Source organism: Mustela putorius, unplaced genomic scaffold (assembly GCF_011764305.1).
Source record: "Mustela putorius furo isolate JIRA1106 unplaced genomic scaffold, ASM1176430v1.1 tig00537284_pilon_pilon_pilon, whole genome shotgun sequence".
NCBI lineage: Eukaryota > Metazoa > Chordata > Mammalia > Carnivora > Mustelidae > Mustela > Mustela putorius.
In genome coordinates this window covers 2505004-2532293 of record NW_025422422.1, presented here as the reverse complement: position 1 = coordinate 2532293, position 27290 = coordinate 2505004, and the positions used below count along the sequence as shown (strand labels likewise).

The 27290-nt window shown below is 37.4% G+C and overlaps 2 protein-coding genes across 4 annotated transcripts in view; both read right to left on the bottom strand.

Annotated features, from left to right (window-relative positions):
- WDR35 (WD repeat domain 35) overlaps positions 1-27290 on the bottom strand; it is a 64017-nt gene that overhangs the window by 22154 nt on the left and 14573 nt on the right. For 2 of the 3 annotated variants that reach the window (XM_004745859.3, XM_045073814.1), the window contains exons 9-14: positions 27000-27125; positions 23833-24018; positions 19118-19150; positions 18702-18762; positions 3108-3252; positions 200-269 (exon numbers count right to left, since the gene is read on the bottom strand). In XM_004745859.3, coding sequence (XP_004745916.1) covers positions 200-269; positions 3108-3252; positions 18702-18762; positions 19118-19150; positions 23833-24018; positions 27000-27125 — 621 coding nt within the window. The remainder of the gene's footprint in view (positions 1-199; positions 270-3107; positions 3253-18701; positions 18763-19117; positions 19151-23832; positions 24019-26999; positions 27126-27290) is intronic. The other variant, XM_004745860.3, reaches the window with a different exon arrangement.
- Positions 20529-21981, bottom strand: LOC123390195 (ATP synthase subunit e, mitochondrial-like). Its single transcript, XM_045073815.1, has one exon. It carries the CDS (start codon positions 21742-21744, stop codon positions 21532-21534), a length of 213 nt encoding a protein of 70 aa, XP_044929750.1. The 5' UTR covers positions 21745-21981; the 3' UTR covers positions 20529-21531.

The following is a 27290-nucleotide window of genomic DNA, read 5'->3' as shown; positions in this document are numbered from 1 at the left end:
CTATTATTATTTCAAAAATGGTTTTAAAAATCGAGGGGAAAAAAGGAGACTGAGATAAAAGCTTTTCAGAATAGACATTTTTTAAAGAATTACTAGAATAACATGCTATTCAGTAAAAAAATAATTATTTGTCAGATGTCAAAATAAAATTACAGTATTTCAAAACTTACAGATACTGACATTTGCTGCAATCGCCTACCTGAATTGCTTTACTATAATCAAGCACCCCATCCACTGATCCAGAAGGAGTATCATCAACATGATAAATTCTGGGGGAAAAAAAAAAGGTGATCATTTCAAAGATGGTCTAAGTACAGGTTATGCCATTTCACAATCTCTAGAACAATTAAAGGACTGGATGACACCAATGAATACTACTACGTAACCTAAATGTCCTGATTATTTTAAAGAGTTCTTGACACAGCTAGATCCCATAAAGGTAAAAACTACCTGCCAGGTGTTTACTAGTTATGCAAATGATATGTTCCTGAAAGTTATGCCAAAAACTTATTTGGACATTGAATCACATATTTCCAATGCACTTTATTAAGCCCCAACAGATTATTTTACCTTACTCTGCAAATGAACATCACTCAGAAATAACTTCAATACACTAAGTTTCTCTGTCATTTCTCTATAATTTCCCTTCTGTCAATGTGCTTAATAAAGGTAAAGCTTAAAAGTATTTGGGAAGCTCTAATTAATGGAATTTTTGTCCTGAAATAAAGAATCATTCTTATGTTCCCTGTGTTGTGAGGATGAACTACTTTTGGACTTTCCCCATCTGATACCTTCAGTACCTTCAATATAATACTCTTCACACCATAGCATCTCCACTTTACTTGTCTCCCCCACCAGCTGAGGAGGCAAAGACTATGTGCCTAGCCCAGTGTGACACACTGTCAGGTGCTCTATGTTTGCTGGGAAAATATGAAACGAATGACGGCGAATAGGGAAGGCACATCGCAGAGTAGCTATGAGGCCCTGGGCAAGCCTCTAAGCCTCAATTTCTCCATGTGGAGAATAAGGGCAACCTTTGCAGGGTTTTTTAAGAGGCATAAATAAAATGATGTTTGTAAAGCACATATGAACAGAGCCTGATCAAGAAATCGTAGATGGAATATAGGCACAACAAAATTAAGCCATTTTCTCTCTTTAAAATATCATGAAATTTTATCACTGTTAAATTGAAATCGTGCTTATACTTTTGTCAGTATAATGAGATCAAATGTTAAATAGAAATGTATTAAATGCAGAAAGAAAACATATTTTAAAAAAGAAAATAAATTTAGAGGTGCCAGGATTCTGCATTGTAATACATTGCTATTAAGTATATGCAGCTACTACTTCTACTTAGTTATCACAAAATAAAAGTCAAAGGTCAGAATAGGAGGTCTCCCAGGAGATCATGTGACCACCTTCCATCTCTTAAAACAAGTAGAGTACTACAAGAAAGGCCAATCTGAGTGTTTCAGAGCCAGATCAAGCCAGATCAACCAGATCTATGTCCCATTTCTACTTATCAGCTGGTGACCTTTGGCAAATAATTTAAGCTCCTGTGTCTTAGTTTCCTCTCTGAAACAGGATTAATAAGAGTACTGACTAGGCTTACTGTAGTGTCTAGCATATTAGAAGTATTCTTTTCTTACTACCATCATCCACCATATTTCACAGATGAGAAAATTGAGGCCCAGAGAGAACCTGCCCAATCACTAGAACTTGTAAGTGTGTCTCAGATAGAAAGAAAGGGAGATGCTGCCATCTTAAAACCAGAATATCTTTCGCTGGCTCTCAGAGGAACTTACTCTACTTACTCTATGAAGAGGCTAGACTTTTCAGTTCCAACTTTATCCTAAGACCTCCCAGCAGACTGTGGCTCTTTTACTTATTATTGCTACCACTGTCACATGCTCTCCTGGAAAGAGGCCAAAGATTCTTTCTAGTTAGACTTTCAGAACTACTGAGAAAGCAAGATATAGTTTTTCAACTATTCTGGGAGTTTTGTTATGTTTTGTTTAGAGAGGGAGAAGTTGGGAAGGCGGGGGGGTGGGAGACAGAGAGAGAATTTAACTGGCTCCATGCCCAACACAGAGCCAGACACGGGGCCTCAATCTCCCAACCCTAAGATCATGACCTAAGCCATAACCAAGAGTCAGACACATAACCAACTGAGCCACCCAGGTGCCCCTCAACTTTTTTTTTTATTTTGTTTTGTTTGGGGTTTTTTTAGTTTGTTTGTTTTGCTTCCACATGAATTCATGTATCTAAAATATTTACTGGGGACATTTCTCTGATCTTAGTACAAGAGTGAGGGAAGGGAAGATGGCATTAAGATCTCAAGCATGTGTGAGGGAAGATGATCTGACATGACCCCTACTGCCCACTCCCACCATCACAGGCCTATGCCCTGATTAAGAATTATTAGCTTAGAACAGTCAACAAAATGCTTTATTTAAAGGCTTACGGTAATAACAAAAGGCCAAAAAAAGTATCACCAACAGAGACAATATAACTGACAAAACACAGTAAATGGATCTGCACCTTGAAACTTACTAAAGGGAATTCCCCCCATCCTAGCTCCTAATTTCTCCATGTGGTAGAGCCCCCTCTATCACTTAACCCCAGCCCCCCTCGAATCAAGGGCAAGAGAAAGAAGCCAAGTGACCACTTCGCCCCACCTGAAGACTTCCTCCCTAAGAACCTGCCTTTCTTATGGAGATTGATACTAGAATCATCCCCACCCTTCTGGAAAGACCCATACAACTAACCCATAAGAATGAAGCTTTGGTTAGATTTTCAACTGAATAATCATATTTATGGTTTATCCTAATATGGTAAGAGTAAATGAGTGAGAATAGCTATTTCCTTATAAAAACACAGATTTCCACTCTTCATCTCCAAGGGCTGTCTTTTATTACACCACGCTACCTCTCATTTATTTTGATATTTAAACAAATAATTTGAAAGGTTTTGAAATTAATGGAAAAATATTATTTTTAGTAACCAAAACAATTTACAGTTCTCAAGCATGACAATTTATAATTAACTATGTCTGATTTAAATGTGATATGGTTGAGCTACTAAAAACCATGCATCAAAAGATATACCTTTCTCTCCCTTCTTTTCGAGACCGTGTGATCTGATTAATTTCCAATGCTGTGAGCTTCTTTGCCACACGATACTGCCAGGTATAAAATGCTTCTTTCGAAGCTGCTATCACATGGGTTTTGGTCATTGCAACAAATAATGGTACTATTAAAAAGAGCATTAAGACAATTAAGTTAGTTACATAGACACATAGAATGTTTGTGCTACAAAAGAATTGAGTGAGCACTGCGTTCAACCCCACATGTCAGACAATATACCTCACACACAGTCTCTGAAATCAAAAAAGAATCAAAGGCTTGTGGAACTATACAAAAACATTACATCAAAATGGATCAAAGATCTAAATGTAAGAGCTAAAACTACAGAAGTCCGAGGAGACAAAAAAATTAGAAATAATCTTTGTGATGGTGGATAAGACAAGAGTTCCTTAGACATGACACTAAAAGCACAAGCAATGAATCAAAAAGGAGATAAACTGGACTTCATCAAATTAAAAACATTTGTGCTTCAAAAGACTTTTTTTCAAGATTTTATTTATTTGAGACAGAGAAAGATAGTAAGAGAAAGCATGAGCAATGGGAAAGGGAGAAGCAGGGTCCCTGCTGAGAAGGAAACCCAACAGGGGGCTCAATTCCAGAGCCCTGAGATCATGACCTGAGCAGAAGGCAGATGCTTAACTGAGCCACCTAAGCACCCCAACATTTGTGCTTCAAAGGACACCATCAAAAAAGTGAAAAGATAACCCACAGAAGAAAATATGTATAAATCGTGTTTGTGATAAGAAATTGTTTCTAGACTATGTAAAGAGCACTTACAATTCAATAATAAAAAGATAAATAGCCCGATTTAAAAATGGGCAAAAAAAAAAAGGAGCAAAATGGCAGAGGAGAAGACCTAATTTTGTCTGATCCCAGGAATTCAGCTAGATAGTTATCAAACTACTCTGAACACCTACAAACTCAACAGGAGATCAAAGAAAAGGATAGCAGCAATTCTATGAAGAAAAGCGACACTTTCTGGAAAGCAGGAAGTGCAGAGAAGTGAATCTGAGGGGATATTCCAGAAGTTAGACCGCCGGGGGAAGAAGCTTCCATTAGCTGGCTCCAGGCAAGTGAGAGAGCAGCGGAGCATGAAATCAGCACTTTTAGAAGTCTGCTCTGTGGAGGGACATCACTCCAGTGGCTAAGCGGGGGGTGGAGTCCTCGCTGGGACAGTGTGATCTCAGGACCCTTGGAGGTCACAGAAAGACTGGGGGTGTCTGAGTGTGATAGAGCTCCCCGGTATTGGAGCAGGAAAGCTGGCTGCAAAGACGAAGCCAAGGGGTGGGCTCTCAGCTACGGATTGCCATAAACCATGATCCAAGGCATAGGCCACTGCTCTTTGAACAGGGACCCCACAAGTGGCAGATCTGGAGAGACCCCTCCTTTCCTCCACCAGGAAGAACAGTGCGGGAGCGCACTGCAGGAATCTGCTGGGTTTGGACACTCCAAACAGGGCCGTGCGCCAGAGATAGAAACACTCGGTCATAGCCCAAGTGAGCACAAGTGTGGCCAGAGACCAGGGAGATGGGAGGGATTGACTGCTTTTCTCTGAAGGCACACTGAGGAGTGGGCCCTGAGCTCTCAGCTCCTACAGGCCGGATATTGGGAGGCCACCATCCTCATTACCCTCCTCCAAAGCAGATTACTTAGCATGGCACTGACTAGAGTGGTACAATTAGCCTCAGGCAGACATTTGAGAATCATGGCAATGGGCCCCTCCCCCAGAAGATCAGCAAGAACATCCAGCCAAGACCAAGATTACTGATCAATGAGAACATCAAAACTCCCACGCTAGGGACATAGAGCACAGAGAATTCATGGCTTTTTTCCCCTGACACTTCAGTCTTCCAAAGTTAAATTTTTAAAATTTTCTTTATTTTTTTCTTTTTAATTTTTTTTAATTTATCGTCTTACCTATCTTAACCATCTTAACACCTTTTTTGAAATCTTAATTTTCATTTTTATACTCATACTCTATCCCTTCATTGTACTTAATCTCATTTTTTGTATATATATGTTTCTCTTTCTTTAAAATTTTGGGATACAGTTTCTTCTAACAGACCAAAAGATACCCTAAATCTAGTGTATGGCATTGTGCTAGTCTCCTGCCTGATCATATTCTCTCTCTCTTTTTTTTAGATGTTTTTTCCTTTCTTTTTTGAACCAACTTCTTGTCAATTTCTTTTTTAGAATCTTTTAATTTTCATCTTCACAGTCACATTCCATCCATTCATTGTGTTTACCCTTGTGTGTGTGTGTGTCTGTGTGTGCGCGTGCGTGTGTGAATATATATATATTTTTGTGAATATATATATATATTTTTTTTTCTTTCTTTCTTTAAAATTTTAGGAGGCAGTTTCTTCTAACAGATCAAAATATACCCAAAATCAAGTATGGGGCTCTGTTCTTTTCACCAGCCTGATCATACATTTTTTTCTTCCTTTCTTTTCCCCCTGGTTTTGAGTCTCTTCGATTTGTTTAGTGTATATTTTTCTGGGGTTGTTGTTGCCCTTTTAGAATTTTGTTCTCTCATTTACCTATTCTTCTCTGGACAAAATGACAAAGTGGAAAAACTCACCTCAAAAAAAAGAACAAGAGGCAGTACCAACTGCTAGGGACTTAATCAATTGGGACATAAATAAGATGTCTGAACTAGAGTTCAGAATGATGATTATAAAAATGCTAGCTGGGCTTGAAAAATGCATAGAAGATACTAGAGAATCCCTTTCTGGAGAAATAAAAGAACTAAAATCTCACCAAGTTGAAATCAAAAAAGCTAGTAATGAGGTACAATAAAAAATGGAGGCTCTTATTGCTAGGACAAATGAGGCAGAAGAGAGAACTAGGGATATAGAAGACCAAATGATGGAGAATAAAGAACCTGAGAAAAACAGAGATAAACAACTATTGGATCACAAGGGGAGAATTCAAGAGATAAGTGATACTGTAAGATGAAACAGTATTAGAATAACTGGGATCCCTTTATGGACATTGGGGAAAGTATGTGCTATGGTGAGTGCTATGAAGTGTAAACCTGGCAATTCACAGACCTGTACCCCTGGGGCTAATAATAAATTTTATGTTAAAAAAAAAGAAGAGTAATTGGGATCCCAGAAAAGGGGTGGGGGAACAGAAGGTATATTGGACCAAATTCCCCTTAATTTGGGGAAGGAAAAAGGCATCAAAATCCCGGAGGCACAGAGAACCACCCTCAAAAACTATAAAAATAGGTCAACACCCCATCATCTAATTGTGAACCTAACAAGTCTCAAAGACAAAGAGAAAATCCTGAAAGCAGCTGGAGACAAGAAGTCTGTAACTTAAAACAGTAGAAATATTAGACTGACAGCAGATCTGTCCACAGAGAACTGGCAGACCAGAAAGAACTGGGATGACATAGTCAGAGCACTAAATGAGAAAAATATGCAGCCAAGAATACTATACTCAGCTAGGCTGTCATTGAAAATAGAAGGAGAGATAAAAAGCTTCCAGGACAAACAAATACTGAAAGAATTCGCAAACACCAAACCATCTCTATAGGAAATATTTAAAGGGGTCCTCTAAGCAAAGAGAGAGCCTAAAAGTAACATAGACCAAAAAGGAACAGAGACAATACACAGTAACAGTCACCTTATAGGTAATATAATGACAATAAATTCTTATCGTTCAGTAGTTAAGCCTGAGTGTAAATGGGCTAAATGCCCAATCAAAAGACAAAGGGTATCAGAATGGATTAAAAAAACAAGACCCATTAATATGCTATTTGCAAGAGACTCATTTTAGACCCAAAGACACTTCCAGATTTAAGGTGAGGGGGTGGAAAACAATTTACCATGCTAATGGACATCCAAAGAAAGATGGGGTGGCAATCCCTGTATCAGATAAATTAGATTGTAAGCCAAAGACTATAATAAGAGATGAGGAAGGGCAATATATCATACTTAAAGGGTCTGTACAACAAGAAGATCTAACGGTTTTAAATGTCTATGCCCCTAACATGGGAGCAACCAATTATATAAGCCAATTAATAACAAAATCAAAGAAACACATTGACAATAATACAATAATAGTAGGGGACTTTAACACCCCCCCATGAAGTGTACAGACCATCTCAGCAAAAGATCAACAAGGAAATAAAGGTTTCAAATGACAAACTGGACTAGATGGATATCACAGATATATTCAGAACATTCCACCCCAAAGCAACAGAATACACATTCCTCTCTAATGCACATGGAACAATCTCCAGAATAGATCACATCCTGGGTCACAAATCAGGTTTCAACCAGTACCAAAAGACTGGGATCATTCCTGCATATCTTCAGACCACAAAGTTTTGAAACTAGAACTCAACCACAAGAGGAAAGTTGGAAAGAACTCAAATACATGGAGGCTAAAGAGCATCTTACCAAGAATGAATGGGTCAATCAGGAAATTAAAGAAGAATTTTAAAAATTCATGGGAACAAATGAAAATGAAAACACAACTTTTCAAAAATCTTTGGGATGCATCAAAGCCGCTCCTAAGAGAAAAGTATATAGGAATACAAGCCTTTCTCAAGAAACAAGAAAGGTCTCAAATATGCAACCTAACCCTACCTAAAAAAGCTGGAGAAAAAACAGCAAATAAAGCCTAAACCCAGCAGAAGAAGAGAAATAATAAAGATAAAAGCAGAAATCAATGAAATAGAAACCAAAAGAACAAAAGAACAGGTCAACGAAACCAGGAGCTGGTTCTTTGAAAGAATTAGTAATGGTGCCTGGGTGGCTCAGTGGGTTAAAGCCTCTGCCTTTGGCTCAGTTCATGGTCCCAGGGTCCTGGGATGGAGCCCCACATCAGGCTCTCTGCTCAGCAGGGAGCCTGCTTCCTCTCCTCTCTCTCTCTCTCTCTCTGCCTGCCTCTCTGCCTACTTGTGATCTCTGTCAAATAAATAAATAAAATCTTAAGAAAAAAAATATTGATAAACCCCTGGCCAGACTTACCAAAAAGGAAAGAGAAAGGACCCAAATTAATAAAATCATGACTGAAAGAGGAGAAATCACAACCAACACCCAAGAAATACAAACAATTATAAGAACATATTATGAGCAACTATACGCTAGCAAATTAGACATCTGGAAGAAATGGATGCATTCCTAGAGACTATAAACTACCAAAACTGAACCAGGAAGAAATAGAAAATCTGACAGACCCATAACCAATAAGGAATTTGAAGCAGTAATCAAAAATCTCCCAACAAACAAGAGCCCAGGCCCAGATGGTTTCCCAGATAAATTCTACCAAACATTGAAAGAAGAATTAATACCTATTCTCCTGAAACTGTTATAAAAAATAGAAATGGAAGGAAAACTTCCAAACTCATATCATGAGGCTGAAACCAGAAAAAGACCCCATCAAAAAGGAGAATTACAGATCAATACCCCTGATGAACATGGATGCAAAAACTCTCACCAAAATACTAGCCCATAGGATCCAAGAGTACACTGAAAGGATTATTCACTATGACCAAGTGGGATGTATTCCTGGGTTGCAAGGCTGGTTCAACATCCAAAAATCAGTGTGATATAATACATTAACAAAAGAAAGAACAAGAACCATATGATACTCTCAACAGATGCTGAAAAAGCAATTGACAAAGTACAGCATCCTTTCTTGATCAAAACTTTCTTGATCACAGTGTAGGGACAGAGGGTACATATCTCAGTATCATAAAGGCAATCTATGAAAAACCCACAGTGAATATCATTTTCAATGGGGAAAAACTGAGAGCTCTTCCCCTAAGGTCAGGAACATGGCAGGGATGTCCACTATCACCACTGCTATTCAACATAGTACTAGAAATAGTAGCCTCAGCAATCAGACAACAAAAAGAAATAAAAGGCATCTAAATCAGCAAGGCAAAGAAGTCAAGAAGGCAAAGAACTCACTCTTTGCAAATGATATGATACTTTCTGTGGAAAACCCAAAAGACTGCACTCTAAAACTACTAGAACTCATACAGGAATTCAGTAAAGTGTCAGCATATAAAATCAATGCACAGAAATCAGTTATACTTCTATACACCAACAACAAGACAGAAGAAAGAGAAATTAAGGAGTCGATCCCATTTACAGTTGCACCCAAAACCATAAGATACCTAGGAATAAATCTAACCAAAGAGGCAAAGAATCTGTACTCAGAAAACTATAAAGCATTCATGAAAGAAATTGAGGAAAACACAAAGAAACAGAAAAACATTCCATGCTCATGGATTGGAACAACAAATATTGTGAAAATATCTATGCTACCTAGAGCAATCTACACATTTAATGCAATCCCTATCAAAATACCATCAACTTTTTTCAAAGAAATGGGACAAATAATCCTAAAATTTATATGGAACCAGAAAAGACCCTGAATAGCCAAAGGTATGTTGAAAAAGAAAACCAAAGCTGGCGGCATCACAATTCCAGACCTCAAGCTCTACAAAGCTGTAATCATCAAAACAATATGGTACTGGCACAAAAACAAGAGACATAGATCAATGGAACAGAACAGAGAGCCCATAAATGGACTCTCAAATCTATGGTCAACTAAGTTTCTTCAACAAAGCAGGAAAGAAAAGTCCAATGGAGAAAAGATAGTCTCTTCAACAAATGGTGTTGGGAAAATTGGACAGCCACATGCAGAAGAATAAAACTGGACCATTTCCTTACACCACACACAAAAATAGACTCAAAATGGGTGAAAGACCTCAATGTGAGACAGGAATCCATCAAAATCCTTGAGGAGAACACAGGCAGCAATCTTTTCGACCTCAGCCACAGCAATTTCTTCCTAGAAACATCACCAAAGGCAAGGGAAGCAAAGATAAAATGAAGGACAAAATGGCAAGGGAAGCAAGGACAAAAATGAACTATTGGGACTTCATCAAGATAAAAAGCTTTTGCACAGCAAAGCAAACAGTCAACAAAACCAAAAGACAACTGACAGAATGGGAAAAGATATTTGCAAATCACATTTCAGATAAAGAGCTAATATCCAAAATCTATAAAGAACTTATCAAACTCAACATCCAAAGAACAAAGAATTCAATCAAGAAATGGGCCAAAGGGGCACCTGGGCCAAAGGGTGGCTCAGTGGATTAAAACCTCTGCCCTCGGCTCAAATCCCAGGGTCCTGGGATCAAGCCCCGCATCAGGTTCTCGGCTCCATGGGGAGCCTGCTTCCTCTTCTCTCTATGCCTGCCTCTCTGCCTACTTGTGATTTGTCTGTCAAATAAATAAATAAAATCTTTAAAAACAAAAACAAAACAAACAAAAAAACACAGTTATCTTTAAAAAAAAAAAAAAATGGGCCGAAGACATGAACAGACATTTCTCTAAGACGACATCCAAATGAAGACTCTCTCTAAGAAGACTTCCAAATGAAGAAGTGCTCAACATCACTGGGCATCAGGAAAATACAAATCAAAACTACAATGAGATACCACCTCACACCAGTCAGAATGGCTAAAATTGACAAGTCAGGAAAGGACAGATGCTGGCAAGGATGCGGAGAAAGGGGAACCCTCCTACACTGTTGGTGGGAATGCAAGCTGGTGCAGCCACACTGGAAAACAGCATGGAGGTTCCTCAAAAAGGTGAAAATAGAGCTACCCTATGACCCAGCAATCACACTACTGGCTGTTTACCCTAAAGATACAAATGTAGTGATCCAAAGGGGCACATGCACCCGAACGTTTATAGCAGCAGTGTCCACAATAGCCAAACTATAGAGCCTAGATGTCCAACCACAGATGAATGGGTAAAGAAAATGTAGTATATATACAATGGAATATTATGCAGCCATCAAAAAATTTGCCATTTGCAATGACATGGATGGAACTAGAGGGTATTATCCTAAGGGAAATAAGTCAATCAGAGAAAGACAATTATCATACGATCTCACTGATATGAAGAATTTAAGAAACAAGACAGAGGATGATAGGGGAAGGGAGGGAAAAATGAAACAAGACGAAACCAGAGAGGGAGACAAACCATAAGAGACTCTTAATCTCAGGAAATAAACTGAGGGATGCCAGAAGGGAGGTATGTGGGAGGGGTGGGGTGGCTGGGTGATGGACATTGGGGAAGGTATGTGCTATGGTGAGTGCAGTGAATTGGGTAAGACTGATGAGTCACAGACCTGTACCCCTGCAACAAATAACACATTCTACGTTAATAAAAAAATAAAAACAGTAACAATTTTTTAAAATGGGCAAAAAATCTGAACAGACATTTCTCCAATGAAGATATACAAACAGCCAGCAAGCAAAGGAAAAGATGTTCAACAGCACTAGCCAGCAAGCAAACGCAAATCAAAACCACAATGAGATACTACTCTCCTGTTTTAATAGCTAGAATCAAAAGGCTAGACATTAATGAGTATTGCCAAGAATGTACAGAAATGGTAGGAAAATAAAGTGGTGCATCCATTTTCAAAAATAGTTTGGCAATTTTTCCAAATGTTAAATACAGAGTTATTACCACATGCCCCAACAAGTCCACTCCTAGGTACATAACCAAGAGAAATGAAAACACATGTCCACACAAAAGCTCACACATAAATGTTCAGAACAGCATTGTTTTGAATAGCCAAAAGGTAGAAATAGCCCAAATGTCCATTAACTGATCAAAAGAGAAATCAAATCCCACTCCCTCCTCCTGTCCCCACTACTATTACTGCTTGGTTTGGGCCTGTATCCTTCCCTCTGATCTCACGTCTTAAATTTCCTCATTAATTTAGAAAAGAAAATTCTCTTAAGTCCCTTCCTAATTTTGAAAAATATTCTCCTAAACATATAACTTTTTTTCATCTGTTCTGTTTTTCTTTTAAAATTTTATTTATTTATTTGACAGAGAGAGCGAGCGCACACAAGCAGGGAGCATGGAAGGCAGAGGGAGTGGGAGAAGCAGGCTCACCACTGAGCAAAGAGCCCTAAACGGGGCTTGAGCCCAGGACCCTGGGATCATGACCTGAGCTGAAGGCAGACACTTAACCAACTGAACCACCCAGGCGCCCCTTTCTGTTGTTTCTTAAAAAACATTTAATTAAGCTCCTACTGTGTACCCTTTTTTTTTTTTTCCAAAAGATTTTATTTATTTGACAGAGAGAGATTACATAAGCAGAGAAGAAGGGGAGGGGGGGCCGGAGCAGGCTCCCTGCTGAGCAAAGAGCCTGATACAGGGCTGGATTCCAGGACCCTTATATTATGACCTGAGCTGAAAGCAGAGGCCTAACCCACTAAGCCACACAGGCGCCCCCTACTGCGTGCCCTTTGATGACACAGTCTTACGAAGACTATCTTAAAAACTTAAAAATGGAGGAATAAATAAGTAAAATAACTTGCCCATGGTCACAAAACAAACTAAACACCATAATAAAACTAAGCTTGCACACACAAAATATATTAAAACAACAACAAAAAAATCCTTCATAAAGATCAGTTTCATATCTATTTTCTAAATTCATGAATGATTAGAATAGGGTAAAACTTATGTTTTATTAAATACTAAGCAAAGTATTCATATGGCCAGAATAAAGGACTGGTGTTAATAGCTACCATTTCTGGAACTCTTGCCACAGTCCAAGTAGATATTTAAGGCAGTAAGAGACTTAGAAAGTGGACAAAGAATTAGAAACCAGCTAATGGTAAAATCTTAATTGAGTAGATTACCAACTTTGAGTTTCAAATTCAAGAATTTTTACATGCTAAGTAATTCAGTATAGTTGAATCATACTAAAAAAAAATTGTTTTCATTATAATTGTCGAGATTTTTCTATTCAAAACAGATACTATTGTTGAACTCTAGAGGGAGCCAGAAGCCTTTCCTACAGGGGACAAGGGGTTGAAAAGCAGTCCTGGAGAAGGGTAGCAAAGACCTGGGGATTGCGGAGTGGGATGAACTTGCACGCCAGGCCCAGGCTTTGCTCAGCTTTCTCTGACCCCCGCTCTCCACTAAATCCTAACACATTTGTTAAATGTTTAGTAAATTCTACCACAGACACTCTAATGCCAAATATTATGCCCTCAGTATGGTATGAAAGAGGATCACAAACCCTTAAACTATTTTCTAATACAATTTTTCTTAAGTATATAAAATTATTCCTCTATCCACTGTTTACCTACAACTAAATTATATTCATGTTCCTTTCTCTTTTTTTAAGATTTTTTTATTTATTTGAGAGAGGTAGTAACAGAGATAGCAAGAAAGAGCACAAGTGGGAAGGAGAGGGAGAAGCAGGCTCCCGATGAGCAGGGAGCTCGCATGCAGCTCAATCCCAGGACCCTGGGACCATGACCTGAGCTGAAGGCAGGCACTTAACCTACTGAGCCACCCAGGAGTCCGGTTCCTTTTTGATACATCCTTAATAATCACAATAACTAATCGTTAGCCTGATTAATTCAAAAGTAAAATGTTAGTGGTTCCATGAAAGAGTCAGACTTTGAGATTCAAGCAACAGGTACTTGCTTAACTCTGTGGCCGTAGATAAATCACTTATTCTCTCTGAACCTCAGTTTACTCACTGCAACTGAAGATGATAATACCAAGCTTATACAGTTGTTTGAAGATTAAAAGAGATAGTAAACATAAAGCACAGTACAGTGCCTGGAATAGAATAAAGGCTTAATAATCACTTCAAAGCCAGTATTGATTGAATTTTATATATATATATATAATTCATATATATATTCACATTCATATATGTTCATATATAAATATATATAAATATTTATATAATATTTATATATAATACATATTTATATCTATATAAATATATATTTAAATATTTATATCTATATAAATATATTTAAATATTTATATATAATATATAATATATATTTATATATAATATATTTAAATTATTTATATATATTTATATATAATATGAAATATTTTATATGTATATAATATATATACCAGTATATATTATAATATACTAATTATAATTGCTAGCTATATACAATATATAATTATGTTAATATATAACAAACATACTCCATAGTATCTATTCTCACTCACACAACTACTCCATGAGGTTGGCATTATTATCTGCAGGTAGCAGATGAAGACACAGAAAGATGGAGGGATTACATAACTTGCTGAAGCACACAGCTGGGAAGTGGGAGAAGGGGGGACACAAGCCCTGTTAATCTGTCTCCAAGAGCCATGTCCTTAACCACTATGCCATACGGCTTCTCATTAAGGGTTAATAAGAATTAGATGTGGTTACTATTATTGTCTTTACCTTTATTACCTACATAGGTTTTTATAATAAAATCACATACAAACCCACGGATCAGTACAAAAAACAAATACAAATGTACCTGAAACATACATTCTTTTGAACCAGCAGGTAGTAATTTCAGCAAACTCATATGGGTAGATAATCCTATCTACAAAAATTGTGCTAGATCTTCATTAAAAGATCTACCCAATCCAGGTGGATTTGTTCTTAGTTTCCTAGAACTAAACCTCCAGGAAAAAGAATCCAAATTTTAACAGAACATTTTAGAAAAAGAACACAACCAGGATAAAAGCACTCCATGTCCTTCTCAACTATTCATCATCTGGGAAAAAAAAAATTCAAATATCTAGAATGTTGGGGAAAAAAATTTTAAGAAAACGACAATCTCTTCAACAAATGGTGTTGGGAGAATTGGACAGCCACATGCAGAAGAATGAAACTGGACCACTCTTTTAAAACCATACACAAAAGTAAACTCAAAATGAATGAAAGACCTAAATGTGAGACAGGAATCCATCAAAATCCTAAGGAGAACACAGGCACCTCTTTGACATCAGCCAGAGCAACTCCTTCCTAGACATGTCTCCAAAGGCAAGAGAAACAAAAGCAAAAAGGAACTATTGGGACATCAAAATAAAAACTTTTGCACAACAAAGCAAACAGTCAACAAAACTAAAAGCAACCTATAGAATGGGAGAAGATATTTACAAATGTCTTATCAGATAAAGTACTACTAGTATCCATAAAGTATAGTGCTAGTATCTATAAAGCACTTATCAAACTCAACACCCAAAAAAACAAAAAGTCCAGTCAAGAAATGGGCAGAAGACATGAACAGATATTTCTCCAAAGAAGTCAAAATGACCAACAGACACATGAAAAAACGCTCAACATTGCTCGGCATTAGGGAAATACAAATCAAAACCACAATGAGATACCACCTCACACCAGTCAGAAGGGCTAAAATTAACAAGTCAGGAAAAAACAGATATTGGCGAGGATATGGAGAAAGAAGAACCCTCTTACACTCTTGGTGGGAATGCAAACTTGTGCAGCCACTCTGGAAAACAGTATGGAGGTTGCTCAGAAAGTTAAAAATAGAGCTAACTTAGGACCTAGCAATTGCAGTACTAGGTATTTATCCAAAGGATGCAAACATAGTGATTTGAAGGGGCAGCCCAGATGTCCATCAACAGATAAATGGATAAAAAAGATGCGGTGTGTACATACGTATATATACATACACACACACACGCACACACACGCGCACACACACACACACGCTGGAACATTATCCAGCCATCAAAAAGAAAGAAATCTTGCCATTTGCAACAACAATGTATGGAACTAGAAGGTATTACACTAAGCAAGATAAGTCAGAGAAAAGCAAACACCATCTGATTTCACTCATGTGGAATTTAAGAAACAAAACGAACACAGGGGAAGGGAAAGAAAAATTAAATAAGATGAAAACCAAGAGGAAGGCAAACCATAAGAGACAGTGAACTCCAGGAAACAAACTGAGGGCTGCTGGAGGGGAGGTGGGTGGGAGATAACCGGGCGACGGGCAGTAAGGAAGGCACTAAGGAGGGCACTTGACATAATGAGCACCAGGTATTATATGCAACTGATGAATCTCTAAATTCTACCTCTGAAACTAATAAAAAAAAAATAATGCTTCCATTAACTGAACTTTGTAACATCAAGAAGCTGTAGTTACTAAGCAAGCAAGGATGTAAAATAACTTAAAACAATCGAGGAATTCACATATAAGTGAAACCTGCTTGTAATATTTTAATGCTGAGGCCTGAAATAAATGTCTACATCTGTAATGTTCCCCTACCTTTCTACTTATTCATTTCTCAGCCCCTTAAAGAGCTGGTAAACTGAAACTGCACTGACATGTTTTCATAAAATTGCCTATTTCTAGATTATATGGAGGACTCAGTGCATGTGTTAGAGACCATACTAGAAAGCCACTGATATGGTTCCACCAAAATGGCTAAAGGACAGGCCCCTGGTACTTTCCAGGCACTTTCCATGCCTTCAATCCTCTGCAGATGCTGTTTTCTCTCCTTAAAAAGTCACCTGAAGAAATACTCATCTTCAAAATTCAGGTCAAATTAAATTAAGTAGGAAGGATGTCCCTGGTGTCCTTACTCACCAACAAGCACTTATCCAATACCCAGCACAACACCGACCACACAGATGGGGAGCAAGCAGTAAGCCAGTGTTCAATGGAGTAACTATATTTCATTATTTATTTAAATGTCCTACAGCAAGTTTCATAGTCAATGTCTTCTAACTCCAGATCCCTGGTACAGGACCTGAAACTCACTGAATTTATTTATTGCTAAATAAATGAATTATCATTTTCTATTTTCGTGACAGAAAATAAATATTTTCCATACATTCAATAAACATTATTATGGGTAAGCATAGTGTTAGGTAGAGGAGATACATAAATGAGTAAGACATAGATCCTTAAGAAGCTCAAAATCTTGTGGGGAAGACAAACAAGAAAATCGATAATCATAGTGCCCAGTAAAAAGCAATACTGTCAATAGAAGTGCACCTAAGGTATTTTAAGGGTGCAAAGGAAGAGCACGAAAAATGGGTACCTAACTCCTTTATGTATAGAACAAGAGACACATAGACTAAGTTTCTATAATAAAGTATGAAGTTCTTTTAAAAAGTTTCTAAAGAGATTATCCAGAGGAAGAGTAGGTAGCACAAGGAAAATTACACTTTCCAGAACAACATCAGTTGCATACTTTTTTCGTTTTAGCCTCTGGTCCTCATGAAAATTTGGCATACAAACTGAAAAAAAGGAATTTTACAGGATATGTATGAAACAAAAATGTTGAGTCCTTGGCTGGGTTTACTGCAGACCAATGAAAGACCTGTTTGTTAAAATTTCAGCCAGCGTGACGGCAAAAAAAAAAAAAAAAAAAAGTTTTTGAGACTCAAAAATACAAATAATCATGCCCTCAAGTATTGGCCATTTTATGAAGGTGAGGGATTGACATCTGGCTTTATGAAAAAAAAAAAAAAAAGACTACCTGTGATCGAAATTACTTTGTGGCTAAACATATCATCATTATTCTATGTTAGAACTTATTTGATATCAAAAGAAAAAGCATATAATCTAAAGAGTGACAGAATTCACATCTTAAAGACTGTTAGGTTTCTAACAGAAGACATTCATGTAACAAGAATCTGTAAGAATTTCAGGGAAGACTTTTAACAAGGAACAATAACATACACATGTGTGCACATATGTAAACATATAGCTAAGTAACAATGAACATAAGACATGAAGTTGAAAGTTTCACTATATAACAGTGAGTCACCAAGACCCTGAACAGAGAGCATAAAATCTTTAAAGCCAGTATTTCTCACATTTGCTTGTATCACCCAAAAAATTTAGCAAAATACAGAGGACAGACACTAACATTTGATTAAGATTGAATATGAAAACTAAAAAAAAAAAGACGAGCTCTCAGATTCAGAAAATAATTCAATTGGTTTTCAATTTCTGAAATCTATTAAATTTTCTAATACCATATCCAATAAACTATCACACTTTAAAAAAATGTTAGTTTTGGAAGTTGCAGTGAAATGGCAACAAAATATTTGGTAATGATTTTTAAGAAAAAACTTAAGAGTAAGACATGCAATTTTTTAATGATGACTTTCATAGCTGTTGGCTAGAGGGAATTGTAAATCTAAAGTAACAAATGTCTTCTGAAAACAAAAAGTCAGGAATTTTTGAAAGCTGTCCCTATTAATAGACTGATTTCATTAGAAAAATCTGGAGAGAGCAAATGCACTTTTACAAGCAGCGAAAGTGTTTTTATGGAAGAGAGGTATTTACAAGCAGTTTATTAATAATAAAAGTGGTTTAACAGCAAAATTCTTTCTATAATCCTCAATTTATTACATGCTAATCATTATGCTGCATACCAATTCTTATACAATTATATTTCCCATTGAAAGCAAATGATGGCAGTACAGTGGTAATGAGATTACTGTGGCTTTTAGATACAGTAATCTACAACTTATTCTATTAAACAGGAGACTTCTAATAGTGAAGTGGAGCATTATTAGTAATTTTACCATGATAATAGGCATAAACTGGTGCTGGACTTGGCAAACCAGGAAGAACTGTCATCCTTATTATGGAGAATAGCATTTTAATTAATACAATTGTTAGGTTTTTAAATTAGTGTTACAAATAAAATTTGATTAAAGAGGGAATAGACATTAACATTTACTTACCAATATCAATATATTTGGGATCCAAAGGTGTGCCAATAGAATTACAAAGAACTAGCACAAACTGTGAACAAAAAACAGAGTATCAGAATTTCTGCTTCTTTACGATAAAGGAAACAATGCTTAAAATATCATGCTTATCTCTTTAAAGTATCACAATTGGGAAATAACTGATAAAACTGTTAAGTGCAAAGAACATAATCTACAGCATTAAACATAAAGAAACATGAATTAAAATTAAAACAAGGCTGATTCCTCAAATCAGTTCAAAACAAGTTCCAACTAATGGAACACTGTGTTTTTAAGAGGCCACCTAAGAAACGCAAGTACACTACTTTTCATTATTTATACTTCTAAAATTCCTGATCAACTGTAACCTCAAAACTCACTTTCATCCTACATAAGAACTAATTTGTTACCGTTGCACCAAATGTCCCCATCTCGTTCTCCTCCTTTGAAGCAATATAAAAAATTCAGAAAAAATCAGTTAACTCAGAAAAAAACATAATCCAATCTCGCGAAAAATGATTTACAATGCCCGCTAGTTAGCACAAACACAATTACCAGTAATTAATATTAGGGAAAATAATCAAGGATAATGCACACTTTACACCATATTATTCTAAAGTGATAATTTCATTTTTCTTACTGTTAGTTACCTTTTCTATTATCTTGTGCTAAGAATACTGTTTTACTTAGATGTTCTTCTGAAAAGCATAATGATTTCAAATAAACCAATTCTCTATGTACTATTTACAGTCCTTCTCTTTCATTTTTCAGCTTCTCAAGTAAAACTTCTTTAATTTCATAAATATAAACTAAATGGATCTTTATGCACTGTTGGTGGGAATGCAAACCATTAGAGCCACTGTCGAAAACAGTACGGAGGTTCCTTCAAAAGTTAAAAATAGAACCAGCCCATGATTGGGGACTCGCACAACTGAGTATTTACCCAAAAAATATAAAAACAAGAATTCAAAGAGATAAATGCACTCTTATGCTTACTGCAGCTTTATTTACAATAGCTAAACTATGGAAGCAACCCAGGTCTCCATCAACAGATGAATGGATAAAGAGGATGTTGTGTATTGATACATATGATGGAATATTATTCAGCCATTAAGGAAAAGAATGAAATCCTGCCATTTCCAACAACGTGCTTGAAGCTACAGAGTATGTTGCTAAGCGACATAAGTCAGAGAAAGACAAAGACCATATGATCTCACTCATATGAATTAAGAAACAAAACTAATGAGCAAAGAAAAGAAGAGAGAAACAAACCAAGAAACAGACTCTTAACTCTAGAGGACAAACTGATGGAGGCAGGCTGGGGGGGGGCGGCTGAAATAGGAAAAGGAGATTAAGAGTACACTTGTCAAGATGAGCAGTGAGTCATGTGCAGAACTGTTGAATTGCTATGATGTACACCTGAAACTAATATAACATTGTGTGTAAATAATACTGGGATTCAAGTTAAAAATTTAGGGGCACCTGGGTGGCTCAGTCAGTTGAGTCTCTGACTCTTGATTTCGGCTCACGTCATGATCTCAGGGTCCTGAGATCAAGCCCTGCATCAGGCTCCATGCTGGCAACAGAGTCTGCTTGAGACTCCCTCCTTCTCTCTCTGCGCTTCCCCCCTCCCCCCCCACCCCCCCGCCCCGTTCACATGCAGGCACACAGGCTTCTCTCTCTCTCTCTAAAAACAAATAAATAAAATCTTTTAAAAATAAACAAAACTAAAATTTGAATGAAAAAATAGAAGAATATTTCAAAAACTTTTTAAGAAACTAAAGGACAAAAATTATATCAAAATATAATTTATTATTCCACTACTTTAAAAAAGCTGATTTACTGCCATAAAGTGCTACAAATAACTTGTATTTTTTAATCCACATATAATCTACATGCTCAAGGTTAAAGAATGATGTAGTTCCATAAGACTTCTTCCTAAAAAACAGAAGTTCCTCCCAACTTCCCATTTTCTGCTCCCTGAAGTAACAACTTCCAGCTCCTTTAACTCATCCTTTTAATATTTACCTCCACAAATCTAAGTAATGTGTTTATGATGCCAGGTCTTGTTTTGTTCAGTTTCAACCTGGGACATTCTCTGACTTCCCACTATCACCGACAGGTATGGACCTCTCTTTCAGCCGCCTTCCCAGCACCCAGCACATGGGCGCACTCCTTTGCCTCCAGCTTTCCACCTACCATTTTGTTAGATCAGAATTTCAGGGGTTAATCTGGTCATTACACTCCAAATAAAAAGGCTCTATTTAATTAAAAACCCACTTAATTAAAAAATTCATTTAAAAAACATCATTTTGACTATATAAGTGTTATTCATCACGGAGTTGTAAGTATATCACGATTTATTCTCCTTTCAAGTGCATTTACTTTTCCCTGCGGTTGGTAATTGTCTTTATTTTTTCTCTTTGCTACGTTCTCTGTATTGATTACTAACTTAAGTTCCCTCTTAAGGGTTCAACCACATTAAGTGTTCTATTAATTTCATCTTGAGCTTCCTCTGGAACCATGGGACACGCGGTCATCTGACGACACCGCAGGCGTGCCACACTCTGTCAGCTCGTACCACTCTTCGAAGACCATGGCTCTCAGGTTACCAATTTCTTCCTCTTTCTTGGTCTAGTCCTCATTCTGATTGGCCGTATCCTAAAGTAACTAAGAAAGCTTGGAAGGTAAATTTCTGGTGACCTTGTACATCTAAAAATGTCTTTTGCCTACCTTTATTTTATTTTATTTTATTTTATTTTATTTTTTTTTTTCACAACACAGAAAGCTTTATTCATCCACACCATTCCACAGAACGGCAGGCTCACTTTAGTATGCTGTCATCTTGGGCTTCTGCCAGTTCTCTCTCAATCCATTTCTGTTCATCCTGTTTCTTTTTCTCCTCAGCCGCTCTCCTCTTTTCCTCTTCTGCCCAAGGTTTCAGGTAACTGGAACTTGGCTCCACGGGCAACTCCAAGAAATAGGCAGAGTAGTGGCCGAGCTTGATGAGCAGAGAGACAAGCACGGGCGACATCATCTCGTTCAAAACCTTCACACCAGAAGGACAATCTGCCTCCCACCTTCATTGTAATTTATAGTTTGCTTAACATACAGAATTCAAGATGGGAAATCATTTTCCCTCAAAATTTCAAAAGCAATTCTCCAAAGTATCACTATTGACAAGTTGAATGCCATGATGACATCTGACCCTGTGAAATCTGTTTTTCTGAAAGCTTTTTTTTTTTTAAAGATATGTATTTATTTATTAGACAGAGATCACAAGTAGGCAGAGATGGGCAGAGAGAGAAGAAGGGAACAGGCTCCCTGCTGAGCAGAGAGCCTGATGTGGGGCTCGATCCCAAGACCCTGAGATCATGACCTGAGCCGAAGGCTCACTGAGCCACCCAGGCTCCCCTTTCTGAAAGCTTATGAAGGATCTTTCTACCCCCAGTCTTCTGAAATTTCACAACAATGTGCTTTGATGTGGAAATATTTTCATTCACTGAGCAAGGCACTTTCAATCTAGAAACTCAAGGGAAATTTTCTTGGATATTTTCTTCAGAATCACTCTCCTCCACTTTGCCTGTTCACCGAACTTCCAGCTCCGGTCCTCTGACTTCGCTATCTATTCCCTCGTGTTTTCAATTTCTTTGTCTTTTTGTTCCACTTTATAAGAGTTTTCCTTCATTTTATCTTCGAACTCTTCTGCCAAATTTTTCATTGCTCTTATCATATTTGTAATATCCAAAAACCTCCTTTTCTGTAGCGTCCCTTCCCTTTTTTTGGTTTTTTGTGTGTGTGTGGTGAGTTCCTTCCTTTTTATGGATGTCGCATCTCTTAACTCCAGGGAAATAATCTGAAATGACTCTTCGGCCTTGTTCTTCTCCCTGCAGAGTCTCTGCTTCCTCCCAATCCTTTCCTCCTTGTGTTTATTTCTTTGTGTCTGTTCAATGAGATGATTTTCTCAAATGTCCGATAGACCTTGTCTATCTGCTTCGATTTAAGAGAAAGACACTGAAAAGCTGTTTGGAATCTATTTGTTTATGAGTGAGCCCCAGGAGTCTGGTCTTCACAGTAAGGTGATGAGGCAGGGATCTTTCCTTGGGGACTCCCCATAGGAGTAACTTTAAGAGGTCTTTTCTCTTGAACGGCTCAGATTCCTCAGACAGGATTCTTTATATGCCTTCTTTTTTTTCTCTCTCTTCTTCTTGCATAATCTCTAGTACTTCCAAATTGTTTTTCCATTTGTTTCTTTCTCCTACCAGGTACTATTAAGTCCTGTCCTGTGTCTCTTCAGGATTCTGGGATGAAAACCAGTTACTTCTTTGCTTTCTCCATTGATGACTTAGGATTCAGCTTTCTTAGGTCTGCTAAGGTCATTACCACTAATCCACCTACTCTTTAACCTCCAAAACTATGTTGCCATTTCCTCTCCCTTTCTGGTCCCTATGGGCTTATGACTTTTTAAAAAATACCGTTATTGTTGTTTTGTGAGTTTCAGGAGAGAACAGAGCCAAAGGTGGCTGTTCAAACGGCCTCCTTAAACTAAAAACTCTATACTTTTTAATGGGATAAAATAATTTATAACCCAGCCAGAGACAATGGTAACCCTTTTTAAAAAAATTTATATGCTTCTGCAAATATCTGAATTGTTAGCATACTTTTTAAAAAGGCATTATTTACATTATTTATTTTACACTGAGACATTGATTTTGAAAGCACTATAATTCCAAATAAAAGTATATTTCTCAATGTCAAAGCTACCCAAAATGTTATAATGGCCATCATTACATAATTTCTTGAGCATTTATACTAGACATCTGGATATTCATTTTTTCTTGTGGAATTTTAACTTGGAAAAGGATTATGGCACTTGAAATATATCTTAAAAGAAAAAAGCTTCCGTACTGAAGTGGTCGATATGAAATGCTAATGGATTTGCTGACTGGAGGGGGAAAAAAACATGGGACAGAGAACCAATGGAGCCACATAATTTTCCAAAACAGAGGTCTAGACAGACACGGCCAGTAGACCCAACACTCTGCTGTACCTACCAGTACAGAGGCTATGCTGGAAAAAGTAGAGGTCAACCTATCTTAGCTTTAACGTAGAAACGAACACCCACCTGAGGATGGTTTTCATCAGCTTTTGTAGCCAAAATGCAGAAATCTCCACAAGTAGTAATCGAAATGAGACTCTTCACATATTTAACATATTTCTCATTGTTTTTCGTATCCCAAAAGATAACACAATACTCTGGACGATCAGGTCTGGTATAAGCATAAACGACAGTGTTTGAGCAATAACCCCACTAGGAAGAAAGGAAGGAACAAAGAACAGGAGGGAAGAAGAGAGGGAGAGAAAGAGAAAAAGGACATTTAACACTGTTAAAGAAAAATCGTATTATATATTGTAAGTACGTGGTTTTTTGATGCTGACCAAATATCTTCTTCAGGAATAGAAGATAGAAGGACTGAACATTCACCTTAATACCTTTTCTCAGTAAAATAACAACAACAACAACAATGATCTAAGAGTAATATAGCTATCAAACAAAGAATGCACTACAAAAATAAATTTATTTTAACTTTCCTTATTTTCATTTGTAAGATTTAAGCTTCAGTGGCGAAAATTTCCGATTTTTCAATAGTCATTAACAGCTGCATGGGGGACAACAGGGAAGAATGATCTCAATCAAAAGTTTAAATTCTGGGTCCCCAAGACAAAATTCAAAAACAGATGCTTTGCTTTTTTTTTTTCCCCATCCACACTTTCTACATTTGTTTTCACCAGAGTAACATGTGCACATAGTTTAAAGTCAAATAATTCTATGTAGTTAATTTAAAACAAAAATAAAATGCAGACCCCGCCGACTAATTTCCTCCCAGGGGTAGTCATTTACAACTCTGAACCTTGACTGTTTTGTTATTTATCTCCATATCATACACGTTTGATGGTGGAACTTACAGAACATAATGGAACTTCTTTCTCTTGGCTAACTCTCCCAATATATTCATACCTAATTTTTAATAAATCAGCATTCAGAATTGATATTATTATGACTGTGTTTACTAGTCAAAACTAAGGCATACTTACTTTTTATACCATGATTATTTTTTCAAATAAACTTTTTACTTTAAAATAATTTTAGATCTATACAGAAGTTACAAGGATAAGGATAAGGGGCTCCTGCGTGGCTCAGTTGGTTAAGTGTCTGTCTCTGGATTTCAGCTCAGGTCATGATCTCAGGGTTATGAGATCAAACCCCGGGTCAGGCTCTGCACTGAGTGTAGAGCGTGCTTAAGATTCTCTCTCTCCCTCTCCTTATGTGCCCCCCGCTACTTGCGCATGCTCTCAGTCTAAAAAAAACTTTTTTGAAGTTACAAGGATAATACAGAGTTCCCTATACTCCTTTCCCTATTGTTAACATCTTACACTACTGTGGTACATTTGTTGCAACTAAGAAACCAACACTGATCCAGTCCTATTAACTAAACTTCACACTTTATTGGAAATTCATTAGTTTTTTTCTTAATGTCCTTTTTCTGTCCCAGAGTCCTATTTGGGATGCAGTATATGTAGTGTCAGATCTCCTTAGACTCCCCTGGGCTGTGATGCTTTCTCAGTCTTTCCTTCTTTTTAATGACCTAGACGGTTTTAAGGAGTACTGGTCAGGTATTCTGCAGAATGTCCTTCAGTTCGGGTTTGTCTGATGTTTTTCTCCTGTTTAGAGTGGAATTTTCAGTTCTAAGCAAGATCATCATAGAAGCGAAGAGCTCTTCTCATCTGCCACATCGGGGGTACATGAGATCCATGTAACATCGCTTGATAATGCTAGCCTTGATCGCCTAGACAAGGTGGTGTCCGCTAGGTCCCTCCTAAGTGACTTTCTTTTTTCCCCTTTCCATAGCCTGCTCTTCGGGAGTGAGTCATTAAATGCAACTCATGTTCAAGTTAAGGAAGCAGGGGACTGGAGGGGGTAGTATCTAAGTAATTCAAATACTTCTGTCTCCTCTATTTATTTAAATAATTTATTTTAGATCAGCTCTTGCTCATGGACATTTATTTTATAATTTGGTTTTATAATTTGGTTACAATCCAAAGTTACATAATTTATTTTGTTGCTCAGGGTGTTCCGGTTTTGGCCGTTGGGAGCTCTTCCAGGTTGGCTCTTGGTCTCTTTGATATGCCCCATCCTGCCGTTTTGAGCACGTCCTTACTCTCTGGCACTATCAGAGACTCCAGGTTCATCCTGGATTTTTCCCCTCCCTAAAGGGAAGGGAAAAATCCCCTCCCCTTGTCCTAAAATCAGACAGTTCTCCAGGGTGGTTTGCCTTTTAAAAATGAAGCAGGTTTTCCATAACAAATATTCTTAGTAGTTTACCAGATTGATTAACCTCATACTTCCAAATTTGTTTGGGGTCAAGTGTTAAATATAAGATATTGATTAGTATTGGGGCACCGGGGTGGCTCAGTCCATTAAGCATCTGCCTTCGGCTCAGGTCAGGATGCCCGGGTCCTGGGATTGAGAGCCCCACATCCGGCTCCCTGCGCAGTGGGGAGCCTGCTTCTCCCTCGCCCACCTCCCTGTTTCTCTCGGTCTCAGAAATAAATAAATAAGTAAAATATTTTTTTAAAATATTGATTAGAATTATGCTATTTATTCTCATTTTCCCCCTCCTGATCCATTCCCTCTCTCTGATCTTCTCTATCCTGCTGTTCCCTGGAGACTGATTTCTATGAACTGCAACACTCAGGCTACGTTGCCTTCCAGTTTCCAGTTGGATCCAGCCAATAGAAGGTAGAGAGATGGACTGAAGTATTTCCTCCCCAAAAGTGTTTCTACCCAGCCAGCCGGCAGAGGCTGTGCTCCTGCAGGATAATTCCTCTTGCATAGCCACAGCTCTAGTGGGTTCCAGAAACAATACTTTCTTATCTTGCCCACTGTTGCTAACGCCCGGATGCCTGCATTGTCATCCCTTACTGAAGCCATCAGCCATGCCCGAACGTCTGTAATAAACCCTCCATCAATCTCTCTTCAATTATTCCTTTGAGTGTGCCATCTGTTTCCTGCTGAGACCCTGAATATCAGGAGTATTATATTAATTATGTATAGTATTCTAGGAAAGTTTTCAGGTTCTAAAGTCTTTACACTAAAAACGTCTCCTTTCCTCTGGTGTCTAAAATAAAGTAGCTGCAAACACATGCAAGAAACATACATTATACTTAGAGCTGTAACAAAATTCTTTACTAAGAAAGCTCTTTTTTTTAACAACTGCTCACAATACTCACCTTATAATCAGGTCGAATGTTTGCAAAATATATAAACGAATCAACAGCTAGTGCAATTTTCAGTCCTCCTCCTTCCCAAGATAGTGCAGTCATCTGCTTTCCAGGAACTTTCAAAGTGCCTAAATGCTGAAACAATAATTATGTTTAATCTAAAGTATCACAATTAAATAAAATATAAATTACCACCAATTACTTCATAGGAATTAAAGGTGTTATAAAAATTATTTTGTGAAAGGTTACTACTCACTTTAAAATCATTTTCCTTGAATTTTTATAATGAAAAGCATACTT

Bases quoted from the DNA above. Each gene is read 5' to 3' on its own strand.
- LOC123390195 (XM_045073815.1), bottom strand. From the start codon at position 21,744: ATGATGTCGCCCGTGCTTGTCTCTCTGCTCATCAAGCTCGGCCACTAC.